The sequence below is a fragment of the Mobula hypostoma genome, chromosome 14 (assembly GCF_963921235.1).
Source record: "Mobula hypostoma chromosome 14, sMobHyp1.1, whole genome shotgun sequence".
Classification (NCBI taxonomy): domain Eukaryota; kingdom Metazoa; phylum Chordata; class Chondrichthyes; order Myliobatiformes; family Myliobatidae; genus Mobula; species Mobula hypostoma.
The window spans coordinates 28,801,058-28,819,873 of NC_086110.1; the positions used below are offsets into that span (position 1 = coordinate 28,801,058).

Here is an 18,816-nt window from a genome sequence, read left to right on the forward strand (position 1 = left end):
ATGCTCATTTATTTACATAAATACTTTGCATCAGTATTTACAAAATCCTTGCAATTCAGAGACAGGATTTACCAAAATCAAAGTAGGCAAAACAAAGGAGTTAAACAAAAACCTTAGCACTAAAATGTGACTAGCTCCCAGGATTCCATTTTTATTTAGAGTAAAAAGGAACATGTCTATTATAAGTTTATTACATTCATTTTTCAGAATCCTAAAGCATCATTGGCAAGGTGCATTTATTAACCATTCTTAAAATGCCTTAATATTTCAGGGGGGCATTTAAATCGACCACATGGTTAGATCTGAAGTCACAGACCAGAGAAGGATGACAGATTTTCATGCATGAAGGGCCTTAGAGAACCAGATGGCTTGTGTGACAATTCATTTGGGAGAATCATGAGACTAAGTTAGAGAGGAAAAAAAACTATCATGATGAGGAAAAGGAAAACTAAGATACTGTGAACAAGTTAATCTAATACCAGCTGTCAGAAAATGGTGGGAATTAAATTCAGTGACATTTAATACCTTTATACCTGTACCAAACGAGCCAGACCAGCCATGTTTTTTTTTAAGTGACTGATTAGAGAACATGGCAAATATCAATGGATATACTTATGTGGACTGTCAAAAGATGTTTGATTATGTCCATCATTAACAGACTTAGCTGAAGTCGAAGATCATAAATTATTTGTCTGATTAGAAACTTAGCGGATAGAGCACAAGTATCTTGGATAGGGATTCAAACTGAAAGTATATTGGGCAGCGACTCAACTAGTGACCCACAAGACACATTGTGTTGGGGTTGTAACTACTTGTCATAACAACCCAGGTCATGAGAAAGCCACTTATTCAAGAATGCTGATGACACAAAGAACAGGGATACTGTAAGGTGGTATAGATGATACCTCTGTACAAATGTGACACCATCCATGGACAAAGCAGAAGACTTTCCAGATAAAGAAATATATGATGGATATCTGTTAAGTTCATAATATTACAAGAAATAGAATTCTGATCAGAGCTCATCACCTGAAACAATAGTTCTGCTTTGCTTTTCAGATTCCTTATTTTGAAACTAGATTCCCTGGTTCAAGACACCCTAGTCAAGAGCAAACATTTACCATTTACCCATAAAGTTCCGTAATAAGTTTATTATGTTTCCAGATCACCTCTTATTCTTTTGACCTCTACAGCATATTGGATCTACCTGGATAATGTTTTTTCAGAGGACAATCCCTATATCCCAGAAATGAATTACTAAACTTTTCCTGCACTTGCCCTATTGCAAGTAGATCTGTCCCTCGGTAAGGACAGCAGACCAGTACACAATACTCAGGTGTACTCCTACCTTTTATCAATTTTCTCCGGTGATAAAGTCCGGCATATTGCTAGTCTTCCTAATTTAGTGTGCTAGCTACATGTTAACTTTCAGGATTCGCAGCCAAGAACACCCAGGCCCCACTAAAATACAGATACTTTTCAATCTCTCAGCACTTAAAAGATGCTCACCCTTCATTTTTATTGCAGTAAATTACTTCACATTTTTCTGCATAATATTCCATTTTTCAGGACCTTACTGATTTGGTTCACCAGTCTATACTCTCTTGAATCTATTCTGCATATTCTTCAACACTTAATATTGTTATCTAACTAAGCATTATCAACAGACTTGGCTATATTACACATGGATCCCTCATTCAAATCACTGAAGACTTTTGTCAAAAACTGAGAACAACGTCATTCCAAATCACATCCTCACATTTATGCTACTGTCTTGTAATTAGTAATAAATCTGCAGTCCTTGCCACTGCTTTACCACCAGGCCTGTGTTTGTCAATTTGGTTCAAATAATCTCTTGTGCCACGTTATCAATGGTCTTCTGAAAGTAAAAAAAAACCACCACATCCACGGGTTTCTCTTATCTGCTCTGCAAACTATAATATCTATCTAGCACAGATTTCTCTTTCAGAAACATGAACCAACTCTACCCAATCCAATTGTTACTATATTAAGTGCCCTGTCAACACATTCTTAATAACAGATATCAGTGACATCAGGCTAATTAATCAATAGTTTCTCATTTCCTTCTCCCTTCTTTTATGAAACTGTGGGTCTAGATTGACTATCTTCTGTACCATCTGTACCAGAAACAATGAATTTTTAAATCAGAAAACAGCATGTCCATCTCTTCCAAATCCTTGACATATACATCATTATGACTTGAGTATGTATTGGCTTTCAGTCACATAACATTTCTTCAAATTTAGCTTTTTTATTTTAAAACCAACTGCAATTTCTTTCAACTCATTCACAGCAGATAGTTACTCTCAAACATTTCCAGTGAAGATTTTTTTTGCATCATCTTCCATATAGACACAATTATTTGGATATTTCCTTAGTCCTCAACAGATTCTCTCCCATCTCTATCTGAAAGGGATAACACACCACCACTTTGTAATATCTATTGTATGTATCTGGGCAATTCCATCAATCATCAAAGTAAACTAAAGTTTACTTATTTACAATAAAAGCACAAGACTATAGGAGCAAATTTGAACATTCAGCCTGTCAAGTATCCTCTGCCATTTAACCATGGCTGATTTATTATCCCTCTCAACCCCATTCTCCTGCCTTTTCCTCAGAACTTTAGACACCCTCACTAATCCAAAATGTATCAACATCCTTTAAATTTCAAGCTTTAAATTTACCCAATGACTTGGCCTTCACAGCTGTCTGCGGCACTAAGTTCCACAGATTCACCACCCTCTGGCTAAAGGAATTCCTCATCTCTGTTGTAAAGGGACATCCTTCTATCTTGAGGTTGTGCCCTCTTGTCCTGGACTCCCCCACTATAGGAAACATCGTCACCACATCCAGTCTATTACTGCCTTTCAATAGTCGACAGGTTTCAATATGATATCCCCCTCGTTCTTCTAAACTCCAGCGAGTTCAGGGCCAGAGCCATCAAATGCTCCTTATACATTAAACTTTTCATTCCTGACATTTTTCCGGTGAACTTTCTCTAGACCTTCTCTAATTCCAGCACATCCTTCCTGAGACAAGGGGTTCAAAATTGCTCACAATGCTCCAAGACTGTTTACGTGATGATCTGGTATATAGAAACACCAATGCCCTTCAACAGAAAAGTCTACAAAAAGTATTAGATATAGCCCAGACCATCATGGGTAAAGCCCTCCTCACCATTAAGCACATCGACAAGAAGCACTGTTGCAGAAAAGCAGCATCCATCATCAGGGACCCCCAACATCCAGGCCATACTCATTTCTGCCATCAGGGAGGTGGTACTGGAGCCTCATGGCCCACAGCACCAGGTTCAGGGAGATTTATTACCCCTCCTCCATCAGGCTCTTTAACCAGAAAGGAAAGCTCCCTCAACTCAACACTAAACTGTTCCCACAACCTACAGACTCACTTTCAAGGACTCTTCATCTCATGTTCTCAATATTTATAGTTTTTTTTCTTTATGTATTTGCACAGTTTGCTATCTTTTGCACACCGGTTGTCTGTCTTGTCTGCGGTTTTTCGATTCTCTGGTGTTTCTTTTTACTTAATGGGAATATCCGCAAGAAAATGAATTTCAGGGTTTCATATGGTGACATATCTGTATTTTGATAATAAATTTACTTTGAACTTTGAAGTGCAATCTGGCCAATGCCTTCTAAAGCCTCAGCATTACATCCTTGCTTTTATAGTCTTATCATCTCAAAATGAATTCTAACATTGTATTTTCTTCTTATCACTGACTCAATCTGCAAGTTCCCTTTGGGGAATCCTGCACAAGGACTCCCAAGTCCCTTTGCATCTCTGATTTTTAAAATTCCTCATTGTTAAGAAAATAGTCTACACCTTTATTCCTTCTACCAAAGTGCATGTCCATACACTTCCTTACATTGTATTCCATCTGCCATTTCTTTGCCCATCCACCCAATCAAAGTGCTTCTACAGACTCCCTGCTTCCTGAACACTACCTGCTCCTGAACTTATCTTAATTTCACCTGCAAACTTGGCCACAAAGCTATCGATTCCATCATCCAAATCATTGACAAATAATGTAAAAAGCTGTCCCAACACTGACCCCTGCAAAACACCACAAGTCACTGGCAGTCAATCAGAACAGGCCCCTTTACTCTCACTCGTTACCTTCTGCTAGTCAGCCAATCTTCTCTCCAAGCCTGTATCTTTCCTATGGGCAGCCACATGTGTGGCACTTTGTCCAAGGCCCTCTGAAAATCCAAATAAAAAATAACCACTGACTCTACTCTGTCTATCTTGTCTGATTTGTCCTCAAAGAATTCCAACTGATTTGTCAGGCAAGATTTCCCCTTAAGGAAACAATGCTGACTTCGACTCATTTTATCTTGTGCCTCCAAGTACTCCAAAACCTTATCCAAATAATGGACACCAACATCTTCCTTACTGCTGAAGTCAGGCTTACTGGCCTACAATTTATGTCTTTTGACTCCCTCCCTACTTTAAGAGTGCAGAGACATTTACAATTTTCTAGTCCTCTGGAACCATTCTAGAATCTATTGATTTTTGAAAGATGACTACTATTGTCTCTACAATCTCTTCAGCTACTTCTTTCGGAACCTAGTAGTCCATTTGGTCCAGATAACTTTTCTATATTCAGACTTTTCAGCTTCCCAAACACCTTCTCCTTAGTAATAACAACAACACTCCCTTCTGCCCCCTGACACTCTTGAATTTCTGACATACTGCTGGTGTCTTCCACAGTGAAGCTTGATACAAAATACTTAAGAGTTTGTCACCTTTTTTGTTCCCCAATAACTACCTCCCTGGCTACATTTTCCAGCAGTCCCATATCCATTCTCTCCTTCTTTTACACCTTATAAGACGATAAGACAAAGAAGCAGGTCGGCCATTCAGCCCATCGAGTCTGAAAAAAAGAATTTGGTATCCTCCTTTATATTATTGGTGAGCTTACCTTCATATTTCATCTTTTATTTGCTTATTGCTTTTTTAGATGCCTTCTGTTGTGTTTTTAAAAGCCTCCCAAATCCTATAGTTTCCACTATTCTTGCTCTATTGTAAGACCTCTCCTTTGATTTTATGCTGTCTTTGACTTCCCGTCAGCCACAGTTGCCTCATCCTTCATACTACTTCTTGTTTGGAACTGATCAATTCTGAGCCATCCGACTTGTTCCCAGAAAGTTCAGCCATTGCTGCTCTGCCCTCGCCCTTGCTAGAATTCCCTTTCAATCAACTCTGGCTAGCTCTTCTCTCATGCCTGGTGACATGATAGCGCAGTGGTTAGCACAATGCTATTACAGCTCAGGGCATCAGAGTTCAGAGTTCAATTCTGATGTCCTCTGTAAGGAATCTGTACATCTTTCCCTTGGAATGCGTGGGTTTTCTCCGGGTGCTCTGGTTTCCTCCCTCAGTCCAAAGTCACACTGGTTAGTAGATTAATCGGTTATTGTAACCTCTCTTGTGATTAGGCTATGGCTAAATTTGGGGTCTTTGGGCGGCACGACTTGAAAGGCCAGAAGGGCCTATTTCGCACCACATCTCAATAAATAAATAAATCTCTCATGCATTTGTAGTTTTCTTTAGTCCACTGTATGTCACATGAGGCCAACACCACATTTAAATTAAATATGCTCAATACTGCTGAGTTAATTTTGCAGATATGGTCGTCCTTGGCAAAATACACAGTGGGGCAGCTGCTTTGAAACAGATATATCTCCAATTTTGGAGACAAATATGTGGCCTTACATATTTAATAATTATGACCAACTATTGCTGCCTAACTTTAAAGTAATAATAAAGAAACACAGCCAAAATATTACCATTTTAATAATTGCCAGGTTTTGCAGTGGGGAGCTGTGAAACACTCTCGGGTCAGTGGCAGGCTACAAAGCCACATGACATCACAGTGACTTACTAGTCAAAACACATGGTGTCGCTTTATGCATACGACGCATAGAACTACACATACTTATTCGTAATCAGGGGATACCCTTGGAACTTAGATATTGTTAGTGATGCTTCCACGTGAATGTTTTTATCCACTGCCCCTTCATAATACTGAGGCTGTCTGGCAATCTTTACCTTGTGTTTTTGGTTCCAGAGGTATGAATTGTGACAATTAACACAGGTTTAACTCACGTGTTTTTTGCCACCCACGAACTACAAGTCGTGTATAACTTCTCAGTAGTGCATCCCCCCCAACCCCCCAGGAAAGATGACACAGGATTTTTTTTTGTTGGATTTAAACATAAAATCTCTGGTAGCATCACAATTTAATGTAAAACAGATGGGGAGAAAATTTTGGGAAACTGCGTTACTTCAGATGCAGCACAAGCACAATGAACTGAAAGTCCATTGTTCATTTCCCACCACAGATGCTGCCTGACCTGCTAAGTTCCTTATTGTGTGCTGCTTCAGATTTCCCACAGTCTTTCTATGAGCTTCCTTCTGTGTCGCAGTTTTAGATTTAATAAATGGGACAAGTCTTCAAGAATCTACAAACAGTATTACTTTTGCCATTTAAATTTTAATAATCTTTTCATTGGCAGAACCATGAGGCAGTAGTTCTATGTAACCAGTTGTTTAATTCTTAAACAACAACCACAGCCATGAAAAGGTGGCAAATAGTAACATCACAGATTTATTTATTGATTATGATACAGTGCAGAATGGGTCCTTCGAGTCATGGCCTCAAATTAATCTGAGCCTAATCATGGGAAATTTACAACGACCAATTAACCTACCAACCCATATGTCTTTGGACTGTGGGAGGAAACCGGAACACCTGGAGGAAACTCATGCTGTCACAGGAAGAACTTACAAACTCCTTACGGGCAATGGTAGGAACTGAACCTGGATCGTCTGTATTGTAAAGCGCTGTGCTACCGTAGTGAGCACTAAAGGAGACTATGAAAACCTTGGTTAAAAATGGCTAAAATTAGCAGTAAATCCCCCAGTCTGGTCTTCAAAGCTAGTTTTTTTTGCATTGAAAGTAACCCAGTATCTGTGCAGCTCTATTGTTCTATCAAAACCAGGAGAAACTTCTTTGGATAGGGGCCTATAAGAAAATAGAACACAGCTACAAGGGCCAAGTTAACAGATATTTAAAAAGGGAGATGAACATTTACTTCAAATGTAATAATAAAGGGAAAATACTCTTCAAGGAATTTAGAAGGGCTGCAAAGAAAACTAAATGATAAAGCAAATTTGGCAGGCTGAATTCAAACAGCATATAGTGCTATAATCTCTTCCTTCACATTGAAAACTATCCCACTCTGAGGTTCAGCTTTTGAGGCTCAAGGTGACTTTAAAGAGAGTTGCAAAAAATATCACTAATTTTCCAGAGGGAAATTAAGTATCCAATTACAGGCAGTTGTTCTGGAACTATCGGATCAAGCTTCAACAGAACAGCAAGAAAACCTATCATACAGACCGTCTCCAAGTTACGAATGCCTGAGACATGGACAAACTTATAATGAACAAGCACCTATAATATTATTAAATTCTAAATTCTTACAGGGGTACATATGTTTACTCTTCTGAATGGCTGACATAGCTTCCTCTTTCTCTCCACTTTTGGTAATTTTCTTTCTCATCTCTCTAACATGCCCTTGATGCTATTCATTACAATACTGCGAAGGCGTAGCTACCACAATGACTGATTTTTCCGATTCATGAACAAAATTGACTTGGGGACAACGTCTGTGAAAATGGAAACCACTCATTACCTAGGGCCAACCGCTACTAGCAAACAAGTAGGCACATCAGTGTTCCTAATGAACCATGTACATACATAATTTTACAGAGGGTTGCTGAAGTTTCTGCACCTGGTCATCTTTACTTGGTTGTATTTTTAACTACTGCACTGTGGTCTTCATAATGCTGTGATGCATAGTGGAATTTGAAGGTAGAAGTGTGCCTTCACAGTTGTCTACGTACGGATACAGAATATTTTGTTTCAAATACTTCTTTACTTCAGAACTTAATAATTCTTTTCAAGCTGTTAATCCTATGAGCCAAAAAAAAGAGAAAGAAATCTATAGGTAATAGTTAGCAATAAAAATCTGAAAAAGGATGAGGTACTTTATTGGATTGTTATGAAAAAAGTGAAAGGGTGAGATTAGTTAGAAGTTTAAATGTTTGGCAAGTAATTCCTAGTGAAGATAGAGAAATAGTGTCACTTTGTTGCATAGCCTATCCTCCTGCTCACTAAAGCATAAAGCATCCCTCATCAGCAGTGGTTCCCAGAATGCCTCCAGCCAGCAGATCAGTACAGTGCAGATCGCCAAACTGATGTTCCCACTGGAAATATACATAAAGGACCCAAAGACCTTTTTTTCTGTGCTGAACGACTCTAACTCAATAAAAGGAATTGCATCCATCCTTGAAGTGACTGGATTTGTGTATTTTTCTGCATTTACTATTTTGCCATTGTGCTCTTTGCTATAGTATGCTAAAATCACTTCAATCCCCCATAAATATTGAATGTTGTTTTTGCACAAATTAGGGGCTTGTAATTCCTGGAGTGAACAAATTATGTGTAAGCCTTCCAGAAAAAAAACTGAAGGCCACTGCAGCAGAAACGCATTCTTGCTCAAAATGCAATAGAACTGACTAAAGCTTGCAAGTTTACTGCTGCCAATATTATAATGAATACCTGAAAAAAATCAGAGTAACACTCCCACCCCCACTATTTTAATGTAGACACCAACCTACTATAAATGTAATGATATTTCTCCTAAGATAACAAATAGATCATGTATAAAACTCATAAGCGTTTGTCTACTGACACCAGTTTTTCCTTGTTTTGCTTGACCTCATTGTAGGACAGTACAAATACTTCCAATTGCTGAAGAAATTCATACACAAAATTATAGCCCGAGATGAAGCCTCAAACTTTGCTTAAAATGATCAGGGATTTCATCTTATTCAGAAGGAGATTAAAAAGGCCTGCCACAATAAATGCTGTCAGCTATCAAGTTTTGTTTTAAAAAGAGAATTCTTACGTTAACATAATTGATTTCGTGCAGTACACCATTTTGTAATGTAATTCTGCGCAAGCTGTGAAACTGCATCCTCCATTAATTGCAAATGCTGTCTAAACGGAGCATTTTCCTTGAGTTCATTGTTCTCGAAGTATAAATGCTTTTGGAATACGTCACACCAAGCAGCACGGCACTTTCAACAGTCTGAATGTGTCATCATTGGGGAAGACAGAAAAATCCTTCCATATTCCAGGAAAAGCACCTATCACCAGAAAAAGATTCATTTTATCTAACTCTTTATTTAACTGGCTCAGGTCCCAAATAACCTTTTCACATTCATCCAACCTATCCTCCCCCTTTTCCTGTAAACACTTCCTTTTACCTTTGACCTAAGAGTAAACATATAACCAACCAATAATCAGAAAGCTATTGTTGGCAAGACTGCGCTTCATTTTAAAAAGTGTCTTTTCATTGGCAGGCCATAATGGCTCCACTTCTGACACAGCACAGCAGAACTGAACACGAATCAAATTTCACTTCCAGCGCCAACTGTATCCAGGTTACACAAGATCTCAACTGAGCCAGGAAGCAGCAATGCTTTAAACTTCGCTATCAACCATTTCAAGCAAGAATATTCAACATTAAAACTAGCTGTACTGACAGTGACCCAATCTATCTGCTTGGAACCTCGACTTCTTTTTTTTGTTGTTACCCACTCGTTTCTGCTGTGCCTTCACACAAAAGAATTTAAAGTATTCAGAGACACCATTTAATGAACATTAATCACCAAAGTGAACAGCCAATCAGATCTGTCTGCAGTCGTCAATGGTTATTCTTGATCTGTGTAAACTGGATCAATCGTTCAAAGTCAGCATTTAAAATGAGCAAGGGAGGTATCAAGTTTTTCATAAAATGTTTGTATCAGTTTCTTCCTTTTTTTGCTCATTTCAATCTTTAGAACAGAAATTTACAGCACACTACAGATCCTTCAGCCCACAATGTTGTGCCAACCATTTAACCTAATCTAGGATCAATATAAACCTTTCCTCCTGTACAGCCCTCCATTTTTCCATTACCTGGTAGGGGTGGTGGTAGAGGCAGATATATTAAAAAGTCTAAAAGTTTAATAAGAAGTCTGACACTATCTGTGAATTACATGAAATGAGAATGGCTATGAAACAAATTGAGTTTTTTGGAATTTGGCACTTTCAAGAGTTTGCACTTTTGTATTAAACATCTCTGCTTGTGAAGTTATTGGGGGGAGGAGAGGGGCAAGGCTATTTAATCGGATGGAAAGCGACAACACTCTGAAGCACAAGTGTCCAAAGGAAGAAGCAGGTGCTGTCACTAAAGATACCTTGCAGTCCTCACCAATAAAACATGCGAGGATGGACTGAAAGAGTGCTATCCTTCTCCGGGAGAATCCGCAATGATACACAATGAGCCAATAGGCTGGTCCTGGACTTATTTCCATCTGGCATAGTTTGCATATTGTTGTTTGATTGTTTGTGGTTTTTGTATTGCTATATTTATGCTCTATTCTTGGTTGGTGCGGCTGTAACGAAACCCAATTTCCCTCAGGATCAATAAAGTATATCTATCTATCTATCTTGGCTCTGCCCACAAGTATGGCAGGCAGATGGGTGGTGTAGCATTGTGTGCTTGTTATTCCAGCAACCTGGGTTTGGCCCTGACTGTACGGAGTTTGCACATTTTACCTGTGTCCACACACGTCTCCACCGGATGTGCAGGTTTCTCTTCCCCCACACACAGCCAGTCGGTTAACTGGCTACTATTAATAGCTCCTGAGCACGGGTACTCGGTAAAAGAATCAAAGTGAAAATGAGAGGAGGAGGAGGCCGATGGGAGTGAACGAAGATCTGGCATGGACCCAGTGGGCCGAATGGCCTCTTTCTGTGGCAAATAGAAACAATTTTCATTCATTTATTTAGTGAGACAGCACGGAGTAGGCCCTTCTGGCCCTTTGAGTAATGCTTTCCCAGCAACCCCTGACAAACCTGATTAACCCTAACCTAATCATGGACAACTTACAACGACCAATCCATCTGCCAGGTACATCCTTAGTTTGTGTGAGGAAACCGGAGAACCTGGAGAAAAGCCACACATTCGATGGGGAAAATGTACAGAGGCTCCTTAAGGAATAGCGCTGGAACTGAACTGAAGAACGCCCTGAGCTGTAATAGTGTCACGCTCACCACTATGCGACCGCGGTGCCCAGTTACACCTCCAAAAACGTACAGAGAAATGCCCGAACGCTGCAGAGGCTAGTTAGAAAAACATGCAGCCACCAAGTGGGAAGGAGGAGTGGAATATTACATTAAACAGGAAGGTGTTTGTAAGGCTCTGGAAACAGGAAGATAAGCAGGAAGCAAAGCAGGAGAATCCGGAGTGCCAAAGCTTGCCGGGGAAGCCAACAAACCTCAGGGTCATGCTGGGGTAAGCCATTAATTTGACACGGGAACACTTTAAGGGATTCTCATCTGATAAACACAATGCCACAGGCCCGCACACCAATCTACAAAACGTAACCCTGCGGCAACGGCACCAAAAGCACCGTTAGTACAAGCGCCAGCTGCAAGCTCGGGATTCGATTCCTGCCGCTGTCTGTAAGGAATCTCTACGTTCTCCCCGTGACTGCGTGGGTTTCGTCTGCCTGCTTCGGTTTCTTCCCACACTCCGAGGACATACAAGTTGGGCTCATAAGTCACAGGCGTGTTACATTGGCCCAAGGAGCCTGGTGACACTGGTGGGCAAACAACGATTTTCACTGCAACTTTCAACGCATGTAGGTAAAGCTAATCTTTAATCCAAGAGGTCAAATGGCCAAAACACCAACAATTCAGAGTAATCTTACTCATCACATAAGAAATAATTCAATCCTGCATTTAAATACTCATACTGTGCATACAGCGGTGACCTAGAATTTCCTCTCCCATTGGAAAATATTTATACTTTCCATTCATGGCAGAAAATATAGAATAAACTTGCATGACATTTAGAGAATACTTGGAACAAAAGTAAACTTTACACTGAGTGACAGAGTCGAACAGGACTACTCGTTTTTTCTCATTAATGGACATCAATAAACATTAACGATTAAACACTGTCATTTGGAAAGACGTTTACGAGAAACATTCACATCCACACTTTCACAGATAAAACTAAGACCATTCTGACTGGAGACTTTAACTTCAGAATTAGAAATCATTTTGTGACTAAACAGCAATTTTGGAAAATCTGTCAGGACTGAGTTGGATTTAGATCATCTCTGGTTTTGTGGGTTGTGAGGAGGCTATTCAGGCCAAGGCAGATTGCAGGCTCTTCCCACATGGGGTAGCTGCAGGCTGCCACTATGCATACCTAATACTCTCCATACCCAAACTCTAACAAAGAGAATCAAAAATATAAACTCAAGTCTTTTACTTATGACGGGAAGCCATTCAGCCCATCAAATCCATGCTGGCTCCCAGCGATGCAGTTCCTTCAGTCCCATTCCACCACCCATTTCTCTTTAGTCTTCAGTTCTTTTCCACAAATCCATCAACTCTCCTTTGATTCTTTTGCCAATTGCCTACACTAAAGGGGCCATTTACAGGATGAATCACTGGAACGTGAGAGGAAACTGGTGTAGCTGGCAGAAATCCATATTGTCACAGGAAGAACATGCAAACTCCACGCAGACAGGAATGAACCCTCAAACTGTAGAACAACAGTGCCAACTGTGATGTCATTGTACACCCTCGCAGCACAAAACTGGTCTTGGGGTCTGGCATGATTTAGAACATAAGAACATAAGAAATAGGAGCAGGAGTAGGCCATCTGCCCTGTTAGGCCCACTCTGCCTTCAATAAGATCATGGCTGATCTGACCATGGACTCATCTCCACCTACCCACCTTTTCCCCATAACCCTCAATTCCCCTACTATGCAAAAATCTATCCAACCTTGTCTTAAATATATTTACTGAGGTAGCCTCCACTGCTTAATTGGGCAGAGAATTCCACCAATTCACCACTCCCTGTGAAAAGCAGTTCCTCCTCAATCCCCATCCTAAATTTTGGGGCTATGTCCCCTAGCTTTGGTCTCAGCTACTAGTGGTAACAACTTTCCTGGCTGTATCTTATCCCTTCATAATTTTATATTCTTCTGGATTCCAGTGAGTACAGTCCCAGGTGACTCAATCTCTCCTCATAGCCTATTTTACTAGTCTTGAAAACGGTAATTTGATTCTTGATTCTGTTACCGTCATCAGTCACTGGCCTGTAGTAGCTTGACTTCAGTTACAGCAATAAACAAAATGATTAAATGCAGCTTTTTCATAAATTCTGTTTCTCTCGGTAGTTTTGAACAGAAAATTACCTTCTTCCTCTTCAACGACTCATCAAAAACACAAGCAAACAATAAATTAACAGTGAAGGCTGCTGGGCCAACACACTACCCCAAGTCTGAAGCAAGTGATTAATATTACTGGCATCTATTATGCAAATTATTTCCTATCTGAAATTAAGCCCAGAGTTACAAGAATAAACAGTTTCACTGGGAAATTATTAAGTTGCTCAAACAGTAAAATAACTTGAATGAGGGAAAACAAATCCCTTTCCATTACAGACCCCTTAATGCAACAGTGACCTGGTTTGTCAGAAAAACCTTCTAGCACTAAACAGATACTGTACTCGGTCCAGGGCCAGCTGCTTTTGTCACTGTTTTGCTTACACGGGTCAGATACCATTACAGGCCAAAAGCTGAACCAAAGCTAACGTCACACTTGGTTTAAGTTTACCAACTGTCAGGTGAGAAAGCAGTCTGTGACAGTGCAAAGCTCCTTTTTAGGCTTTCATGTGCAAATCATTTCAAAATACATAATTAACCTTATTTTAACTAGAATTGCTCTGAAAGCTATTACAAAACCACCACGTTTTTTTGAATATACAAACTTGTTTATGTAAAGACTGATTAATTTTCACTGCAAAATTGATGAAACACCTGAAATTGGCTGTCAATAACAAGCTTTTTATGAGCAATGGGGCAGAACACTAGAGTAGCAAGACACATACCTCAAGAAATTAAGGTGAAGCAGAGGTACAGGAGACCTGCCACCTGTGGACCTTGGAGGAAAATGGACAAGGGATATGGAACAACAATATCTTAAAGATGGCAAAAGGCTGAAGGGACCCAGAAGCCATGATGAACCAAGAGATTGGGAATCTGCTAAGGTTTAAATTGGTGGCATTTAGGTCTGGAGATCCAGGAAAACACAAGAGGTTCAGGTATGACCTCCAGAAAGCCATCTCACGTGCAAAGTGGCAACTCTAGACCACACTAGAATCACAGAGGGATGCTTGACAGCTGAGGCAGGGCTTGAATGCCAACACCTCCTATAAAGCAATGCCAAGCCACATAAATGGCAAGGTTTCGCCCCCAGATGGACTCAATGCCTTGTATGCTCACTTTGACCAAAAGAACATGTAGGCACCAGCACAAAGCCCCATAGCCCTTGGGCGACCCTATGATTTCAGTCTCCGAGGCCAACATGAGAGCATCCTTCAGAGGGTGAATTCACAGAAAGCATATGGCCAGATGTCGTACCTGGCTAAGTACTAAAGACCTGAACTAATCAACCGGTTGGAGTGTTTATGAACATCTTCAACCTCTAGCTTCGGCAATCTACAGTACCCACATGCTTCAAGCAGGCTTCAGTTATACTGATGACCAAGAAGAAGATGGTAACCTTCTTCAATGACCATTATCCAGTAGCACTTACATCCGCTGTGATGAAGTGCTTCAAGAGGCTCATGAGGCACATCAACTCCTGTCTAAGGAGTTACCAAGGTCCGATCCATTTTGCCTACTGCAACAACAAGTCAACAACAGATGCCACTTCATTAGTCTTTCACTCAGCTCTGGGACATTTGGACAATGATGATACATACATCAGGATGCTCTTCATTAACTACAGTTGAGCATTCAACACTGTCACCCCCTGAAAACCCATCACTAAGCTCCAAGACCCAGGCGTCAATATCTCCCTGTGCCACTGGATCCTCTATTTCCTCATTTGCAGGTCAGGTCAGTATGGACATCTTCTCCCTAGTCACCATCAGCACAAGGTACCTCACAAGGGCTGGGTGCTTATCACCCACTTTACTCAATTGATACCAGTGGCTTTGGGGCTAACTACAGCTTGAATGCCATATTTCAGTTTTCTGATGAAACCAATGCTGTTGGCTGAATTACAAGTGGTGATGAATCGGCGTATAGGAGGGACACTGAAATTCTGCTTGAATGGTGCGACAACTTCTCACTCAACTTCAGCAAAACCATTATCAACTACAGGAGGAAGAAACTGGAGGTCCGTGAGCCAGTGCTCGTTAGGGCATCGGAGGGTCAGTAACTTCAAATTCCTTGGCACTACCACAGTAGGGCATATGTCCTGGGGCCAGCATGTATGTGCCATTACTAAAAGGCATGGTAGATCCTCAACTTCCTCAAAAATTTTCACAGATTCGGCATGTCGCCAAAAACTTCTATAGACGCACACAGGAGTATTCTAACTAGTTACATCACAGCCTATATGGAAACACCAGTGCCCAGAAACAGGGAAGTCTATAGAAAGTGGTGGACATAGCCCAATTCATTACAGGCAAAGCCCTCACCACCACTGAGCATATTTAAATGGAGCACTGCCACACAAAAACAGCATCCGTTATCAAAAAACCAGCCTCCTCCCACACCACTATGTTCACGCACAGTTACTTCCTTACAACCATCAAGTTCCTGAACTAGAGTGGATAACTTCACTCGCCACAACTCTAAACTTCATCTGCAAACTACAGACTTGCTTTCAAAGACTCCACAACTCACGTCCTCAGTATTATTTTATGTCTTCTTTTGCACATTAGTTGTTTGCCAGTATTTGTTTAAGTATAGTTTTTCATAAATTCTATTGTATTTCTTTATTTTCCTGTAAATGTCCACAAGAAAATAAATCTCTAGGTAAAAATGCATGTTTTTCGATAATAAATTTTGCTTTTACTTTGAAAGGATGAACTTAAAAGATGTCTCAAGGCCCAGACAAGTTGATTTATAATCATTTTCAAGGGTGCTTGCCAGATTACCTTGAGTAGTTCAACTCTGCAAAATACATCCTTGATCTTTTTTTTCTTATCACTGAATACAGAAGTAAAAAAGTGAGATACAGTATTTGTGATCAATAGGAGAACAATAGAGGAAACTCCTTTCTACACGGGGAGGAGATTTGAAAACAAAATTGCTTGTCGATTTCTGCAAGATCATTCTTTTCAAACTGGTACACTGACTATGCATTATCACAACAATTCGCCATGTTGCAGGATGCAGAATTCAACTTGAAGCACAGAAGGCAATCCGAGTAATTTATATCAGTCGGATTGTCTTCCATGTTGCCAGTTGAGTGCAACACAGAAATTACTGAAGATAATTCACCAGCTAATGTAAATTATACAGACATTTTTCATTTACAACACTGCAATTTTTCTAAAGATGCAAAGAACAAATTTTTGTCTCCTTTCACATTACATCATCTAAACTGCAGAAAACTAGGAGTAATACCAGTGTAAATTTCAAAAATTGTAGTGATACTAAGAAGGATGCTCCTATTTATGGTTTGGTAATTACCAGAAGATTAAACATATTACGTTTTTTCCCACAATCTTGCTGCTCTCTTTTGAATATACTAAATGAATTCCAGCTAATTTGATAAGAGAGTTCTCCCAGGAACAGATTGGATGGACCATCAAAACATGGCAGGTGTCATGCATCAATGTAAGTCGAAGTATTGAATAGGTACCGAGTTATGTGCAGCTTGTCATAGAGATGCTACAACCTGCCTTGATGCATTGCAACCTGAATCACAGACCAAAAGATACTAGTTAACAAAAACTAAACACATCAGAAGATTAAACTCCAATTAAACCCACACCAATAATTTTTCCTTATGCATGGATACTCAAACATATGATGCCACCATTTTATCTTGAACATTAACAAACTTTTGAAATTTACTTATTTTATAGATAAATAAACTGACTTTGTGTAGATTACAGAGAAAACATGAGAAACACGCAAAGATAAGGGCTGTTGCCACCCCGTCAATACCCATAATTCTCCCAACACAGGTCTCCAAATATATTTTGAGCAAATCTTTTAATTCAAATGCAACACTGTTTGAATAATATTTTCCTCAACAGGCTTATTGTCCAAAGGACTGCATATTACTAAACTCTGTGAAAGCACAACACCACCAATAGGAAGACAGAGATAGCTGCTCATTTTTGTTCACTGCCCAATCCAATCTAATTAAACAAATGAGAAATAAAACTAGAGGCCAATTTATTTTTTTTTAAATCTTGAGGATATTTTTCCCCCTGATTTTCTAAAGCAAACAAGCCCTGCACACTCTGGAAGTCCAGAATACTAATAAATATAGCCAACAAGCACCATTCACTACAAATCAAAATGACAACCTCTTGGAAACTAGTTAAATTCCCTTTCAAGACAATACGGCCATCTTTCTACATGAATTGCATCCAATTCCTTTAATACTATGATAGTCTCAATTGTATTCCCTTTAAACTGATGCTTTTCTCTTGCTCTACCACTTGGAGTCTTTCCCCCACATCCAGATAGTTCCAAGCTCTGAAGCTAAAAATCACATTATTTTCATCTGCACGTTCTTCAAGGTTTCATACCTCTTTGCATCCAAGAAGCAAAAAAAAGCCACACTACCAGAACCATAAATGCCTTCAATAAAGTTCTTTGTTTTGTAATCCATCCTCACAAACGTCTCTTAATCCAGAAAGCTGAGCAGCATCTGGCAGTAGTAGTACTCCTCTCTGTGTTCAATAGACCCTTGTAACGGAGAAAGAAAATCCTGCTCTATAGATTCTAAGGTGCTGAAGATGATAAGTGGGGCTGTTTATGAAGGATTTGACATTCCAAGTTCTGAAGCAGAGGTTTCTTCTGCATGATTTCTTTTAACATGGGATTCTCATTGAATATAAACTTCAAACAGGCTTGACAGATCAAGGTCATGAATCAGAATTATCGTCACTGGCATGTGCCATGAAGTTTGTTAACTTAGCAGCAGTACAATGCAATACATAACAACATAGAAAAAATTAAATAAGTAAATCATTTACAGTAAGTATATATATGTATATTACGTAGTTAGGTTTAAAATAGTGCAATAAGTGAGGTGGTGTTCATGGGTTCAATGTCCATTTAGGATTTGGATGGCAGAGGGGTGAAGCTGTTCCTGAATTGCTAAGTGTGTACCTTCAGGCTTCTGTACCTCCTTCTTGACAGTAGCAATGTGAAGAGGGCATGTCCTGGGTGGTGGGAATCCTTAATGATGGATGCCACCTTCCGAAGGCTCTGCTCCTTGAAGATGTCTTGAATATTACGGAGGTTGACACCCATACCAGAGCCGACTAATTTAACAACTGTAATGTGCTGTAAGGTTTCACTGATAATGTAATGGCCTCTCTGTAATGTTTCACTGCTAAGATAATGGTTTCTCTGTATTAGCAATGTTTGGGTTATGACTAGAGATAACAGAGGCTTTGGAATGTGCGCTAGCCAATGAGCGGGATGTTGTTCTTTCTCGTGAGTCTGGGAGCAGGAATTTCGTAGTCTTTTGCCGGGGAGAGATGAGGACAGAAGATGTAAATGGAGAGAGTTGGTAGACCACCAGAAGCAGTGGATTTGGAGCGAGGCTCCAAGGGTCAGCTACACTTGGAGGAGGTCGACGGGGAACAAAGGAA

General features: G+C 39.9%; 1 protein-coding gene across 7 annotated transcripts in view; it reads right to left on the bottom strand.

The window, feature by feature from the left end:
* The window catches only part of chd9 (chromodomain helicase DNA binding protein 9), a 279,147-nt gene that overhangs the window by 170,191 nt on the left and 90,140 nt on the right, over window positions 1-18,816 (bottom strand). The window contains exon 1 of one of the 7 annotated variants that reach the window (XM_063066869.1): window positions 9,018-9,515. The exons of the other annotated variants lie outside the window; for them this stretch is intronic. Within the exon in view, the coding sequence (XP_062922939.1) occupies window positions 9,018-9,086 (69 nt within the window). The 5' untranslated portion in view covers window positions 9,087-9,515. Of the gene's footprint in view, window positions 1-9,017; window positions 9,516-18,816 lie in introns of those variants that run through there. 7 annotated transcript variants of the gene reach the window in all.